Source organism: Bison bison, unplaced genomic scaffold, assembly GCF_000754665.1.
Source record: "Bison bison bison isolate TAMUID 2011002044 unplaced genomic scaffold, Bison_UMD1.0 scf7180017864141, whole genome shotgun sequence".
In the NCBI taxonomy this organism is placed as follows: Eukaryota; Metazoa; Chordata; class Mammalia; order Artiodactyla; family Bovidae; genus Bison; species Bison bison.
The window spans coordinates 512,721-529,832 of NW_011494713.1; the positions used below are offsets into that span (position 1 = coordinate 512,721).

The following is a 17,112-nucleotide window of genomic DNA, read 5'->3' on the forward strand; positions in this document are numbered from 1 at the left end:
CCCACTCTCTTCCAGCCCAAGGCTACCACTGGTCAACTTTCTATCTCCATGGATTTGCCTATTTTGCACGTTTTATATAAATGAAAATCATATATGATCTGTTGTGATTTTTTTTTCCCCACTTAGCATGTTTTCAAAGTCCATCCATGTTGCAGCAGATATTTAATTGCCAAATGCCACTCCACTGCATGTATATACAACATTTTATTTATCTGTTCATCTGCTGAGGGACACCTGGGTTGTTTCTACCTTTTGGTTATTATGAATAAAAGTGCTGTGAGCATTACTGTACAGCTTTTTGTGTAGACATATATATCCATTTCTCCTGGGTATATATACAGGCTGGGTCATGTGATAAATCTAACATTACGTCTTTTGAGACACTGTAAAACTGTTTTCCAAAGTAGCTGCTTATTTTACATTACCACCAGTAGTATACAAAGGTTCCAGTGTCTTCATAACCTCAACACTTGTTATGAAGTGGAATCTTTTCATTTTGATTTGCATTTCCCATGGCATATCTATCTTTTCAGATGTTTATTGGTCATTTGTAAATCATATTCAGAGAAATGTCTAACTTAGATCCCTTGCCTGTTTTTTCACTGACTTAATTTTTCTTTTTACTGATTCTTAAGGTTTATTCCCAGGTTCTAGAGTTTCATATTTTCAGTTCTTAGATTTATGTCACTGATCCATGGCTCAGTAGTGATCCATTTTGAGTTTATTTTTGTTTATGATGTGAGGAGGGGTGGGGAAGGTGCTGAACTTCATCCTTTTGCTCTGGTTATCTAGTTGTTCCACTGTTACTTGTTGAAAATACTTTTCTTTCCCCACTTAACTGTCTTTGCACTTATTTCAAATACCAACTGACCATAAAGGATCATTTTTGGACTTATTCCACTATCTTTATGTTAATTTGACTATCTTTATACTAATTCTAAATTCTCTTGATTAACGTAGCATGGTGCTAAGTTTTAAAATCAGGAAGTGTGACTACTGCACCTTTGTTCTTTGTTCCACTGATTTCTAGCTTCCTTTCCTGTTGTTTAAAACTCTGCTGACATTCTGTCTTCGTTCTGTGTGTGCAACCTCTTTTCCTCTTTCAAATCTCTTAGGATCTTCTATTTTCCCCAACTATTCTGAAATTTCCTGATCATATGCCTTTGCAGAAGTTTACTTTCACCCTGGTTATGCTGAGTAGCTCTTTACTAGCACTCTTACCCTAGGTATTTGCTTCACTGATTCCAGGAAATCTTAAGTGATTACATGACTTTTTCTTTTTTGACATTTATTTTTTGAACTTTATTTTTGGAAAAACTTTTATTAGTTTACCTTCATTTATCTTATTATTTATCTTTATTAAATAATGGAACTGGACCGAGCCTAAAATATTCTTTCCTTTTTTCTCTTTACTTTCAACCTGTTCATTTTTACTCTACTTTCTCTAAGATTTTCTCAAATTTGCATTCTCTATTTTCTATTAATTATTCTGCTCTTAAAATTGTGAATGTCAAAGAATATATTTTTTCTCTTTTTTATAACATCCTATTATTTTACATACAGAATTTTTTTTCCCCATTTTTAAGAGGTATTGTCTTTGCTTGTCTGTTTTGGTCTTTTCTTATAGGCTAGAGATTTCCACCCATAACTATATACCTAGGCTTGAAGCTGAATGACTAAAAACCTCATTAAGAGCTCTATCAATATAGACAAGGTTTTTGTACCAAACTATTTCATCAGAAGAACCACTATTACCAATAAATTTAGATTTTGCTGATGTTTTTCTCTACCTCTTGGGCTTGCCAGATTTCCCTAAGAGTGTTCCAAATTCTTAAGTGGAATGCAAGAGCTAGACTGCACTGTTCTGGAAGCTGGGAGTGGGGGTACCCACCAGAGCTTGGTGTGTGGGAAAAGGAAGGACAGATGTTACAAAAGTAAATATCTAAATTACCACTTATCTCCCCCATAATGTGTACCATTCAACAGTGCCTGGTATCTGCTCAGTCCAGAATCTCTCTGTTCTGCTATTCAAGAGAATAAACTTCTAGTATTCTGAGGCTCAGGAATGTTATCATGGAGAAAATGGGAGGGAAATCTTTCTGCTTCTAAACAGATTTTCAACCAGATCTCATCAACATAATTCTCATCCTCATTTTCAGAGGTAGCTGATACCCTAAAAAGGAGGCCCTTCAGAGGATCTGCAGTATAAATCTGGACTGTATCTTGACTTTATCAATAGCTAAGAATTCAGTTACTTGAACAGACAGCTCAACATCTTTCTGTTTTCCAGCTTCTAAAATTTTGTTGCTACTGTCTTCTTTCCCTGTCTTTTCCTTCTTTATTATGTGTGCTCAGTAGTGTCTGACTCTTTGCAACCACACGGATTGTAGCCTGCCAGGCTCCTCTGTCCATGGAATTTTCCAGGCAAGAATACTGAAAAGGGGTTGCCATTTCCTACTCCTAGGGGATCTTTCCGATCCAGGATTGAACCTGAGTCTCTTGTGTCTCCTGTGTTGGCAGGAGAATTCTTTAACACTGTGCCACCTGGGATGTCCCTTTATTAATTATATCTATTTGCTAAAAACCCAAACGCTTCTTCATTGTCATTAAGGTTTCAGAAGGTAAATGCATGTGATTAATATACCATTTGAATCATACATCTTTTTTCAAAAGGATGACAAGGCTTCTTTTTTGTTGTTTTTGCTTTTTCAGTCATGCCACGCAGCTTGTGGGATCTTAAGTTTCCCGAGGGATTGAACCCATGTGCAAGTGCAGAGTCCTAACCACTGGACTGCCAGGGAATTCCCCAAGGACTCTTGAAACTGAATGTCAGAGTTGGAGATACACTTCCAAAGTACCTAACAATTTCAGACAACCTAAGTTTGATTAAATTTTTAATTTCTACTAGCAACTGTTAAAGATGCCTGCATTCGAAAGAGTAAATCAAACCTAATCCACAGATAAATGGAAAAGAATATGGGAGAGAAAAATAAACTCTGACAAGTAGAACATGAAAAGTCTCACTGGAGGAAATAATCTGAACATTATTTTGAAGAAGTCCACAGACATATGAAAAGCAGTACAGAATTCACAAGCAATAAAATAGCACAAGCAAATACAAAGAGCAACAATGTGCTTCACTGAATCCTCTGCTTCCCTTGTTTTTTCATGAAAGGTCAACTCAAGGTCTTGAATTCAGAAAGCCCTGATTAACCACATTTACTTCTTCGATTTCAATTAGCACTTAACATGAAAATAATTCCAAAACCTTCTTCCATTTATTTTCCAGAGCAAAATATTTACTTGGTTAGTGGTCTGCTCCATTTAACTGCATCAAAAATCCCAAGCTGCCTTCCTTAAGCATCTCCTGTCCCCAAACCACTTCCACCTCCTTCACTGTCAAGCCATCATATCCACTGAGTAAACCAACCAGCAAGCAATCCTTGAACCAAGTTTGAGTCTTCCTACTTTCTCCCTTAACACCAGTTTCCAAGTTCCCACTTACTATATATTTTTTTCAATAAAAAGATAAAATCAATGCTCAGCAATTTCAAGCTTTAAGTCATTTTGTCACTAGATGCATTCTAGTAACATTAAAAAGGCAAAACGAATAATCTGAGACCCAAATTAATCTACACTAATAGCTGTATCACCATTTTCTTAGAATAAACATTACTGGGAAGGTTCTCACTTTTTTATTATAGAACTGTTTAGCGTCATGCTTAAGCTGGATAATTACAAAGTTGAGTGAGAGTAAAAAGTGTTTAGCAGAAAACAAAGAACAGAGTACTCCCTAAATTTAAAACTTCACTTGCTTAATTATTTCAAATGAACTTTATGCAACCCATCTTCCAGAAGCTTACTCATAAACAGCCTATAAAACCAGAGAAATAGTTGAGAATATACACATATGTTTTTGTTTTAACTGCTGACTGATCTGAACTACAGGGAAGCCACAAAACATGTGGGCAACTAATGATCCCATGGCAATTATTATCCTCAGTTATAGACCAGAACGAACCATGTAGTAAAGATATGGCAAAAAAAGAAGCATTAGAATCAAGTCATTTGACTCTTGGTCTGCATCATAATACCTTGTTGATACATAATCAACCAAACAAACTAATTGGAAGCAATGTATTTTACAGTGGTTTTCATAAAGTATTCTCGCACTTGATTTCAAAGTATTGAAGAGCTGTAGAAATGGTAACCTCTCTGTAAACATGTACTAGATAGCTTGCTATGCATAAAAACTTTTACTTTTTAATGTCCCATAGTTACAGAATGCCTCCTAGTCAGTCATCTAACAGTCACCTAATCTTTCCATTTTCTGTAGAAAATGATAAAATTTTAATGAATTAATAATGAATTTATAAGCTCAGAATAATTATTATCCATAAAGATATCGATATATTGATTGCCTAAGCCAAATTATCTTTGGACTGTTTCACTACCTAATGTATGAGTAAGGAAAAAATTCATGGGAAGGGGAATACCACAACTTATTCTCGAAAAAGGAGGAAAGGAGGCAAAAAAGCAAAGGAATATGAATCAATAAAAACTAGACTTTCTGGTCAGAAGACCAACAACTGAGAAAAACTAATTTTAAAAACATAAATGTTATCTCATTTTAACGAATTTTAAGGATAACCAAAATTGTGGCACATTACTAAAGCGTTAACTTGGTTGGAGTTTTCATAATAAAGGTACACTGTCTCTTTTATTTTTAAGGTATAGTTCATGAATAAAATGTACTGAGTGTCAACAATGTGCCAAGCACTGCAGGATTACACAAAGAAGAGACTCTGGCATAGATGTATTAAAAATCTCATGGAATTACAAGGTAAACTATAATATGATATACTAAAAAAATGTAATAGAGGCATGTGTGAGTACAATGAGGCCACAGAAAATACCCAGGCCTGCTTGGTAGAGTCAGGGGAGACTGAAATCGAGGTGATGACCTCTTAAAGCAGTAAAGTGGAGAGGTGATTAAAGAAAAAGGATGACCATAAAGAAGGGACCATAAACACTCTATATAAAAGCCTATGTAGCAAAACAACCCAAAGTTAGAATGTTTTGGATAGACTGACAAACAATATTTTAGAACAAACCAAACCCTATATACCATGGATGGGAAAAAACAACAACAAAAAGAGTAGGAACAAAACAGACAATTACCTCCTTTTGTAGTATCATTCTGGGCCTGGATACCATGATGCAATGAATTATGAATGGCAGAAAGAAGATCTGCTGCTTGAACCATCAATTTTTGAGCTTCTGCAACAGCACTGGTCTAGCAAATAAATCACCAAAAACATTCTTACATATTCTTTCACTGAAAGATATACATTAAATAGGAAAATCCTATAAACAATAATGAAATTATTAAATGCTTGTTGTAATGACATTGGTTTTCACAAACTATTCACTTAATACAAGATGCCCAGATCCTGTTAGGACAGAAATAATTTTTTTACTCATATCAATACTTTGTAGGAACCACTAAAAAACAATAGGAAACATTCTGGTTTATTCTACCAATCTCATGGTTTGTTTTTTTTTTCCTAAAGACATGTAGTCAACTAGAAAATGAGAAACTGTAAGTCATTCATCAAGGTGAAATTTAAAAAAGAGAATTACTGAAGTTTGTATGGGCTGGATCTGTACTCAAAACTAACTATTCACAAATTAGCCTGTAATTTACTTGAGTTAACACAATACACACAAACACACACACACACACAAATATTCACCATCTAAGGGCTGTTTTAGGTTCTATACAAATCTAAGTTAATTATTTAACTGAATGAAAGAAGAGCCTACCTAAAATTCTCATTTTTAATTTCTCAAATTAACTTCAGAGAAGCAATTTCAGCTTCTACTATTATATCCACTAATAAGCAATACATTATTTTTATATCAACAACAGTCATGGATATGTTAAGGGCACAATGTAAAATTCATGTGCTTTCAGAGAAAATCATCAGGGATATCCTGACATAAACACACCAAATGCTGAGTGCTTTGTATGTGTGCATATACATTCCAAAAGAAAAGTCTCAGAACTACCAAAATCAAGCATTCCATGAAAAACAAAAACAATGAACAGATTAAATATCCTTACCTCTTTCTTAGTAAAGGCTATAAGCACTGTCAGTAACACTCGAGTAAATTTCACTCTGCTGAATACTGCTAAACATTGTTGGTGCTAAAAAAATAAGAAAGGACTAAAAGTTAAAAGATGCAAAGCCTTGTGAAAGAAATTTCGTTTTGAAATACAGTATATTAAGTTCTAAATCTCAGTGTTAATACCTTACAAATATCTTCACTTACAGGCTTTTAAATATCTGAAAATGAGCTGCATAAAACACAATAAAATGACGCCTATTTTACTGAAACAGAAATATATAATAAAGGTTCTGTATCACAAGGACTGATTTTTTCCCAAGTCAGGAGTTACACTATTATTTCAAAACTGATTTAATTAGTATTTTTAAGAGGACTGATAGAAACATGCTTTAAGCAGAGACAGAAAATTTAGGATCTCAACAAAGGTTTGACAAATTTTGATATTATGTAAGTTCTTGACTTCTGCCAAGTTTTGGTGGATCGTATGAGAAAAAAAAAAAATCATTTTTTCTTCCTACGTACCTCATAGGAATATCGAAGAACTCTGAAATCATGTATCTGAAAGAGTTGTATTATAATTCTATCAAAATAAATACAAGGGACATAAACTCCCTTGTAATGTCCAATTTTTAAAGAAATACCTTAAAAAGGGCTTTCATAAATTATAACGCAGTTCATAAAACTACAACATTAAGAGGCAGACTTCTCTGATATTATCTACCAGAAAATAAGTTCAATTACTTCTAGTTCAACTTCTGGGTCTCTTTCTTCTCCTTGTCGACTTCGAGTACTCTAAAATTTTAAAAAAAGGTGAATTAAAACCAACACAAGCCTATAAAAGCATAAATTATTATTACACGAGGTAAAGGAATAAATTAATTTATTGAGTATACACTATAATCTATTTGGAGCAAATATTTGGAAGGAAAACGCTGTATCAATTATTTATTTACCTAATAGTACTATACTTAGTTCATTTTGATATAAAGATCACACAAAGGAAAAGGTATTAAAAACAGCAAAAGCAAAACAATGAATAATATAAGCAAAAGCACATGGTACACAGTACTTCTTTCTTTTAAAAGATCTATTAACTGAAGTTCCTGATGTTCTCAAAACTAACCCAGAGAAAAGAAATGCGATCTTCACAGAATCACATCATAAAGTCACATGGTAAACACTGATCAGTTCTATACTAACACACAAAATCTTCTTAATACATATGTTACACATGGTTGAGTATTCGGGCAAAACCCAAAGGCAATACCACACGAAGATCCAGTAGATCTGGGTTCTAGACCTGGAACTGACACTTAATAATGGCATGCCCTTAAGAAGACTGAAGACAGGTTACTTGGTGTTTTTGAGCTCTATTTTCTTCATTTGAAAGTGTAGTTTATTGCCTAATACACTGAATAACTGTAAATATCAAATAAGACAATAATGCAAAACCGTTTTGACAACCATGCTGTGTTATATAAGTGTAAAAAAAAATAATAGAAATATAATTTTTCATTTTTAATCTCTATCAGAACAAAATCATCATGGTCATCTGGCCAAAGGGTGTCTGTCGCTCATAGGTTTTTACCAGATTTGAGAAACTACTATTTATCCCACTCTTCTACTATGTTCTAGACACTGTCCTAACCATTAAAAATACAAAGGTGAAAAAGATAATCCTTACCTTTGAGGAATTTAAAACTCTAGCATCTTATGCTATTCTTAAAACAGCATACTAAAATTCTAAAACAGTGGCAAAAAATTGAAAAAATTTTAAATGGTTAAATTTTGAGTACTTGAAAGGAATATTAATTCATCAGAAACCACTCCAGTAGTCTTCAAACTCATTACCAAAAAAAGGTATAGCATACATAAAGGAACTTGGTAGTCTTACCTAGCTATTTGTAATTTGCTTACTAGTTATTTGTAATTAGCTAAAGTTAACCTGACATTTAGAAGAATATAAATATCCTATACTAAAGAAAAGAGAAAGAAAATATACCTTTACTCTTCTTTGCATGTCATCCTCCACATCTTTTAGCATGCCTAGAAATAGAGACAATGATTTTAAGAGGAAACAAATTCAAATGTAAAACTTGTGAATTACCTTTATAAATGGTTTTACCTGTAACTCGAAGATCTGTCACACTGTTAGCCATTTTAAATCCGTAAGTCATTGACTGAAAATCTTCCTATATAGAAAAGCAATAATTAGGCCCTTGAATAGCAGCAAAACCTTTTATCATTTTTCTCTTACAAAATCACTATTTGCTAAAAGGACATGGTAATAGAATGTCACCTCAATATTGCTATCATTCACCCAACTTTCTTTATAGTCATACCATGAAAACACCACATTCTAATGCTATCTCTATACCCTTAATTTCAACGGTTTATCTTTAGGCTATTTAAACATACTTGCATTTAATATGTTCATCTGCAAAACAATGCTTACGATAATATTACAAATTATTGCCACCAACAAAGAATTCTCACATTTACAGATGAACAATACATACATAAAAATTACCATTTGATGACAAGGTTGCAAAATTTAGACATGATTCTTCAAAACTTATGCATCTTTTCACACACTGTTAGGCTACAAAAGTTAAGCTTTTCAAACAGAATTACTCAAAGTGCCAGCAGAACTACATTCCCACTTCAAACCACTGTAAAGAAAAAAATGATTCAAATATGGGTTCCCACTCTCAAAATAATTTAAAACACTGCTGAGATATTAGCAAATTAAGTCATTTGCTGGATCCACTATGAAGAGTTTAAGATCATCTGGCTGATTTTGGCTAAGAAGTTAAAAGCTTTAATACAGGAGTGTTTCTGCCATATTACAATTCTTATAAAATGTATAAAAAAGTCTAATATAATGGAATAACAGACATTCACAGCAGTGGCCAGAACTGTAGAGAAATTTCCAGACTCAACAAAAACATCAGTAAGCATGCAATTCATGTCAAACACTAAACCTTACAAAGAGAATGAAGTACAAACAAATATCCCAGTCTCAAAGAACTCAGTAGAATTGTATGCCTCACAAGACTGGGTCTTTTAAGTCTCAGGTTGTATTACAGAGCTATAAACGTAGCTTCTGGATGAAGCTTATACTCTTATCTCTATTTGGACATCAAATAGGATTCTCAAATTGTACACGTGTAAATACGAACTTTCATAGTGTTTACCACATTCCTAAAAGGCACTCCTATCCATTCCATTATTCAAGTAGGAGTGAAGAACTGCAGGAATCAGAACACAAATAATTTAGAAACAGAGGTGGTGGCATGCTTCATGCTTCAAAGATCATAAGGGGTGACAAAGACTAAGTCTAAAGTATGGTCACTAAAAAGATAAACCCTAAATGTTTCCGAAGAGAAAACAGGAGTCAAGAATCAGGATGGTAACACTGGAATTCTAAATCAGTGGAACAATGCCTTCAAAATTCAGAGGAAAATTATTTTCCAGCCTAGAAGTCTACTATAGCCAAACCATCGACCAGGTGAAAGAGTAGGGAAAACATTTTCAGACATACAAGGTCTCAAAGAAAAATCCCTTCCCTGTCTCCCCAAAGAAACTGGAGGTACTGAACAAGCAAGGTTATAAACTACGAACAATACAGGCATAAGATCCAGGTAACTAGGGATCTAACAAAGAGAGAGGGAAGTGGAATTTCCAGAAGAACAATGCAGAGAAACCTGGGATGACAGCTACGCACGGGGGCTAGAAAGCAAATGAGCCAGCTAGAGAACAAAGAAGAATATTAAAAAAGAATTGTATATTACTGGATGTATATATATATGATAAAATATACAGATTATCTGATAGTTTAATAATAATGGGAAAGGAAGAAGGACATAGAAAACTAAGCAAACTCAAAAGAAATAGTAGTTACTGCCTTTAAGAAAAAAAATTTGTATGAGTAAAAGAAGCATACACTACTCTGGCTCATCTGTCATTAATATTTATACAGTCACAATAATATCTGTAGTGAGTGATTTAACATAAACTGAATTATTATTTGGAGTGAGGGAGAAGGTAATATATGAATGCTAAGTATACACTAAAAATTTGATGCTATACACTACCTAAAGGTTGATAAATTCTTAAACCTAGAAACTAGAATATTAGCCTATTATACAGAAATATGGAAACTGTAGGAAAAAGCTAAAAGAATTGATTATTATGAATGGATAAAGAAAGAGGACACCACTGTAATTTTTCATTATACACTTTGTGGGCTACAGAGAAGAAAAAACAGTGGCCAGATTCAGACATTCGCAAGGTAAAAGAATCAGGATGTAGGAGGTTAAAAAAAAAAAAAAGTAATCAAAGATAACACTAAAGACATCATTTTGCAAGACAGAAGAAAAGCCATTTGATAGGGGAACTGTGGTTCCCATTTTGCACATGAGCAACATATTAAAAGAAATTTCTTTGGGCAAATGAGAATGTCTCCAGTTTAGGAGTAAAAACAAAGCAGAGACATAATACATAATCATTAGGAACTTCAGAAGCATCCATTTCAAACAAATTATTTGTTGATTTTAAGTCATTCATTATTTATTCATTACCAGGCCTCTAAAGGACTTTACTAGGCAATTAACTTTTTTTAAATTACCAAACTGAGACAAATTCATCTGAACTATCTGAAAAGTTTAACAAAACAAGAAAAATATCTTTCCAGACTAGGAACTAACTTTTGTTTCTCCAGTTTTAGTTTTACATCATTGGTTACACTGTGTGCTGCCTTCTTAATCTTTTAAAGTATGCATTTTCCCATGATATTAAATACTGTCATCTCTCTATATTCATTACACATAATCATTATTATATATGATACAGTAAGCACAGTTTATTTCAACCATAACCCTAATGGTAGTATTTTGATCAACACCAATTTTCACTATTAAAAACTCTGATTAATGTATTTGGGCATTAAGTGTCCATATGCCTAATAATTTCTTTAAGGCTGAGTTCTAAAGGTGAACTAACTATTTTAAATGGTTATCAGTAAGTTTAAAACTTTTGATATATACACCGCTAAATTGTTTTCCAAAGCAGCTATGGTAATGCATACTCTCACTAGTAAAATATATATTCTTATTTTAAATACCGTGTAGATGAAAAGTGAACTATTAGATTTTCTTGGATTACACTGAGCCTAAATTTTTTAAATGTTATGACCATTTGATAACGTTCCTCTATGAATAAGCTATTTATTTTACTACCATTTATTCATTTGGGTTTTACTCTCATCTTTATTTGAATGGGATTTTAATACACCAAAACTGACTTTTTTTTTTGTATTTTTCCTAAGAATTTTTTCTATCAGCTTTTCTCCTATTAGTCCTTTTCTTTAGGATTTCTTTCATCTCTTACTAAGTCCTTCATCCAGAGAGTATGCAGAAATTTGAACTGAAAAAATTATAAAAATTTTTTGTTTACTTAGAAAGTAATACAGGTATATAATAAAAATTACAATACAAACAAGTATATACTCTGATCCTCAATACCTTAGTTATTTTCTTGTGTATGATGATTTAACTAACTACCTCTTTTTAAAAAAAGAACAAAAATGGTAGCAAGCTACACATGCTTTTCTATACCAAACATATTTTACATTAATTTGGAGATCTAATTTGTATAAGTAAGCCTACCCCCTCCTTTGTAAAGGGCGCAAAACACTTATTTGGCAGTAAGTGAGGGTAGTGTCATTTAACGTCTTGTACTGATGGACATTAGTTTCCAGACTTTAGTTACTACAAACGCTACACCTCATGTCCTTGAACATAGATCTTTGGCGATAAGCTTGAATATATTTATAGGCTAAATTCCTAAAACTGAAACTGACGAAACAAGACAAGCATTTTAAATCATAGATAGTACCAAACTACTCTTTTAAAAAGTTGTAGAATTTACACTCCCATCAAAAATGCATGAATCTTTGTTTATGGTACAATCCTGTCCTAACTAATAAATGTGGAAAGAGTGCTGGAATTCAAAATCATCATTTTAAAGTCAACACACTAAGATTAGTCCAAGCAAGTACTGTGAATGGATACTACATATATATGGAGAGATTTTTAATAAGCAGGATATTTATGTGATCTTAAAGAGTTTCCCTACATACTGCTTACTATATACACAAGATTAAAAACAGTAACCATGAAAATGTGAACTGGTGCAGGCACTATGGAAAACAGTATGGAGGCTTCTCAAAATAACTAAAAGCAGAGTTGCCATGTGATCCTGCAATCCCACTCCTGGCCATATATCTGGACAAAACTATAATTCAAAACACACAGGCACCCCAATGCTCACTGCAGCACTATTTACAATGGGCAAGACAAGGAAACAACATAAATATCCATTGACAGATGAATGGATAAAGAAGATGTAGTGTGTGTGTATGTCTGTGTATATATACACACATACACACATATATATGCACAACGGAGTACGATTCAGCCATAAAAAAGAATGAAATACCATTTGCAACAACATGCATGGACCTAGAGATTATCTACCCAAGTGAAGTAAATCAGAAAAGACAAATACCAAATGATGTCACTTATAAGTGAAATCTAAGATACGATACGAACTTACATATGAAAGAGAAACAGACTCACAGACATAGAAAACAGTCTCATGGTTACCAAGGAGGGCAGGGGAGGGATGGACTGGGAGTGTGGGATTAGCAGATGCAAACTATTATACACAGGACAGATAAACAACAAAGTCCTATTGTCTAGCACAGGGAACTATATTCAATATCCTGTGATAAACCATAAAGGAAAATAATATGAAAAAGAATGTGTATATACATGTATAACTATATAACTGCATCACTATGATGTGTAGCAGAAATTGACACAGCAATGTAAATAAACTACACATCAATAATTTTAAGTAACCATATAGTAATCAGAAAGCACCTTGATGGGGTGAAAAAGTCACATTACCATGGAGGGACAAATGGACAGTCTATGTCTCAGATATGAAACCATAAAAAGGACACATTATTACTCATGTCATATTCCAGCCAGGACTGCATAATATAAATCTAATCATGAGGAAAGAGTAGACAAGCCCCAAGTAAGGAACATTCTATTAAATAAGGAAAGCAGGAGAGGGCTATGTTTTCCAAAAATACCAATGTCATTAGAGACAAAGGATGAGGAACTGTTGTAAACTAAAGGACACTAAAGAGATATGCAACTAGATGTAGGACATGGTCCTAGACTGGATCCCACACTGTAGAGAAAAAACACTAAGGACGTTTACTAAGTCAACTGACAGAAAGAGAATACGGGTAGGTAGTGGAGTGGTATCATAGATTTGCTGAGGTAGATCACTGTGCTGTAGTTGTGTATGAGCATGTCCTTTTCCTTACGAGGTGCATATTGACGTGTCTCAGTGAAGTAGCTCAGTCGTGTCCGACTCTGCAACCCCGTGGCCTGTAGCCTACCAGGCTCCTCCCTCCATGGGATTCTCCAGGCAAGAATACTAGAGTGGATTGCCATTTCCTTCTCCAGGGGATCTTCCCGACCCAGGGATCGAACCAGGGTCTCCTGCATTGCAGGCAGACACTTTAATCTCTCAGCCACCAGGGAAGCCTCAGAGAAGAAGATCAAAATGTACACAGCTCACTTGCCAATAGTTCGGAAAAAGATACATATATACATACATACATGAGAGAAAAAGTGAAAAATGACATGATAGGTTAACAGCAGCTGAATCTGAGTGTTCTTGGTGCTATCACTGTTAACTGCTGTTATTTGGAAAACATTTCCAAATCAACTAAAATTTTTTAAAGTTAAAAAAAAAAAAGGAAAACAATGACTATTCATATCCTACACACACACACACATCCCCCTAGCATGTCAGTGCCTATTATAGGTAAAAAAAAAAGGTATCTCACAGTTTTAATTTGCGTTTCTAATATGAGGTTAAACATCTTACATTTAATGACCATTTTATTTCTATAAACTGCCTTCTGATTTTTAAGCAAATTTTATATCTAAAACATTTAATCTCTCTACAATTTACTTTGACGTTGTTATAAACTGAATGTTTGTGTCCCTCTCCCACTCCCAAATTCATATATGAAGTTCTAATGCCCAATGTGATAGCAATTGGAGGTGGAGCCTTTGGGAGAGTTCTTTCAACGAGTTGCAAGGCTTAAAAAAATAAAAAAGAGAGGGAACCTACAGGCTGAAACTTAAGACATATCAACCAATAGACTGACTGGGTGCCCTCAAAATTTATGTTGAAACAACCTCCAACATAATAGTGCTGGGTGATGGATCCTTTAGAAGATCCATGAGGGTGGGACCCTCAAATGAGATTCAGTCAGTCACTCAGTCATGTCCGACTCTTTGCGACCCCATGAACTGCAGCACGCCAGGCCTCCCTGTCCATCAAAAACTCCCGGAGTTCACTCAAACTCACATCCATTGAGTCAGTGATGCCATCCAGCCATCTCATCCTCTGTCGTCCCCTTCTCCTCCTGCCCCCAATCCCTCCCAGTATCAGTCTTTTCCAATGAGTCACTCTTCGCATGAGGTGGCCAAAGTACTGGAGTTTCAGCTTTAGCATCATTCCTTCCAAAGAACACCCACGACTGATCTCCTTTAGAATGGACTAGTTGGATCTCCTTGCAGTCCAAGGGATCCTCAAGAGTCTTCTCCAACACCACAGTTCAACACCACAGTTCAAGAGCATCAATTCTTTGATGCTCAGCTTTCTTCACAGTCCAACTCTCACATCCATACATGACCACTGGAAAAACCATAGCCTTGACTAGAAGGACCTTTGTTGCCAAAGTAATGTCTCTGCTTTTGAATATGCTATCTAGGTTGGTCATAACTTTCCTTCCAAGGAGTAAGCGTCTTTTAATTTCATGGCTGCAATCACCATCTGCAGTAATTTTGGAGCCCCCAAAAATAAAGTCTGACATTGTTTCCACTGTTTCCCCATCTATTTCCCATGAAGTGATAGGACCAGATGCCATGATCTTAGTTTTCTGAATGTTGAGCTTACTGTCCTTATAAAAGAGACTCCAGAGAACTCCCCATCCCTCCTTCTGCCTTGTGAGGCCATAGTTAAAAGAGGAACCAGGAAGCAGGCCCTCACCAGGCACCAAATCTGCTGATGCCTTGATCCTAGACTTCTCAGCCTCCAGAACTATAAGAAATAAGTAATTGTTCGTAAGCCATCCCAGGCTATGGTATTCTGTTATGGCAACATAAATGGACTAAGGCAGATGTAAAATGCTGATAAAGTAAGTTTCAAGGGTGCCAACCAATTATTCCAGAACTATTTGGTAAATAAACCCTTTCTCTGTCCCACTGATTTTTAATGTCCTTTTGGGAATACTTAATTTGTGTGTCTCTTCTCATTTTTTAACTCAAACTAATCTTTTACAAAATTCCATCCAAATGTTAAAGATTTTCTACCTGTATCAGTTCAAATATATAGCTAAATAATCAATGAGTGTTTAAGAAATACCTAGTATTTCATAAACAACTCATAAGACACACATTTAAATGTGGAACTCACATCAGGCGTATACTTAGCTGTTATTCTCACATATATAATGTAAATTTAGAAAAGCTTTACACCCTGAACCATTGCTGGAGCCTGAGATATTTATTCTGGATCAGTAACAGTGTGAAAAAGAAACTTAACGGTTTCAACAAATGAAAGAAACAGAAATAACTTAGTTTCAAATGCTATCACATCTCCCCTTAAAATACACAGAGTTTATTATCATTTTTTTTAATGATAAATGGAAAAAGCTTTCTATGACTAAAATGTAAAACACTTCCTCAGTTTGAGGTACTAAGTGGAAGAAAAAGTTTATACTCTAAACTATTCTTCATAACTTTTGTTTTCCTTTCCCTTCCTCCAAAGACTGAAATTAACTTTTATAATTTATAAGAGACTTAAGGGACAAGCTTATCTCTTCTATTTTCTTTGTGAATCCTCACAACATCCAGAGTAAGTATCTCTGTACATAATGAATATTCAATGAATGGTACTGACGGAATACATATTAAGATGAAGGTGGCCAATGAATTTCAGGAATTCTTAAATAACAAAATCTTACCTCTTCAAAAACAGCAGCTTTATTTACTTTTTCCCTTGCAATGTCACAGATTTTCAAGATACCCAGAGCAAAAGCTTTCATGGCAGGATCTTCTATAAAATCTGGATTATGAATGTAAAGGCACGTAAATACTGTCTGTGCCAAGGAATGGCCTTCTAACCACGTTATCTATAAAGAAATAAAAGAATGCACAAGTCTGAAAAGTCTGATTCAACAGAGGCCAGACACAGACCCAAATAATTATGATTAGTCACAAGACTTAAAAGAAGATTAAAAGGAAGATCAGAAAAGAAAAGCGTCTGAATCCACTTTCATTGACCAAAGTCTTCCAAGAATTAAAAATATGATTACCCAAAAGTTATAGATACGGAAAGCATTCTTTTATTATATAATTCAGTTTGCAAAATATTTAGAGATTAATGAAATTAGAGTCCCTCCTTACTTCATATCCAAACACTATTAATTCTATTACAATGTAGTAAATAAAAACCCATGAAATTAAGGAATTCACAATTTTAGAGCCAACCAGGTTCTTAGCCACTCATTCAACTCTTCTTTTTCATCTGAACTACTACTAATCCAGTCAAGAGATTCATATCACACCTAGATTACCACAAGAAACTAGCCAACTGTTTTCCTGCCTCCCACCTCTACTTCAATACTCCCAATAAGAAGGATCATTCTAAAGCACAAAAATAATCATGCAATACTATTCTACTGAGTGACTATCATGGGCCAAGTACCCTGAGCTAGAAGCCAGAAGAACTGCAACCAAAACTGAGTAATCTATGATATTTGAGTACTATGCTAGGTATTTTGCATGTATCTTATCTCATTTTTTCCCTAACACTTTGAGA

At 34.3% G+C, this 17,112-nt stretch overlaps 1 protein-coding gene across 2 annotated transcripts in view; it reads right to left on the reverse strand.

Annotated features, from left to right (window-relative positions):
* NAA35 (N(alpha)-acetyltransferase 35, NatC auxiliary subunit) overlaps nt 1–17,112 on the reverse strand; it is an 88,469-nt gene that overhangs the window by 46,928 nt on the left and 24,429 nt on the right. For both annotated transcript variants that reach the window (XM_010840045.1, XM_010840044.1), the window contains exons 6-11: nt 16,256–16,423; nt 8,258–8,324; nt 8,135–8,178; nt 6,874–6,924; nt 6,128–6,211; nt 5,182–5,296 (exon numbers count right to left, since the gene is read on the reverse strand). In XM_010840045.1, coding sequence (XP_010838347.1) covers nt 5,182–5,296; nt 6,128–6,211; nt 6,874–6,924; nt 8,135–8,178; nt 8,258–8,324; nt 16,256–16,423 — 529 coding nt within the window. The remainder of the gene's footprint in view (nt 1–5,181; nt 5,297–6,127; nt 6,212–6,873; nt 6,925–8,134; nt 8,179–8,257; nt 8,325–16,255; nt 16,424–17,112) is intronic.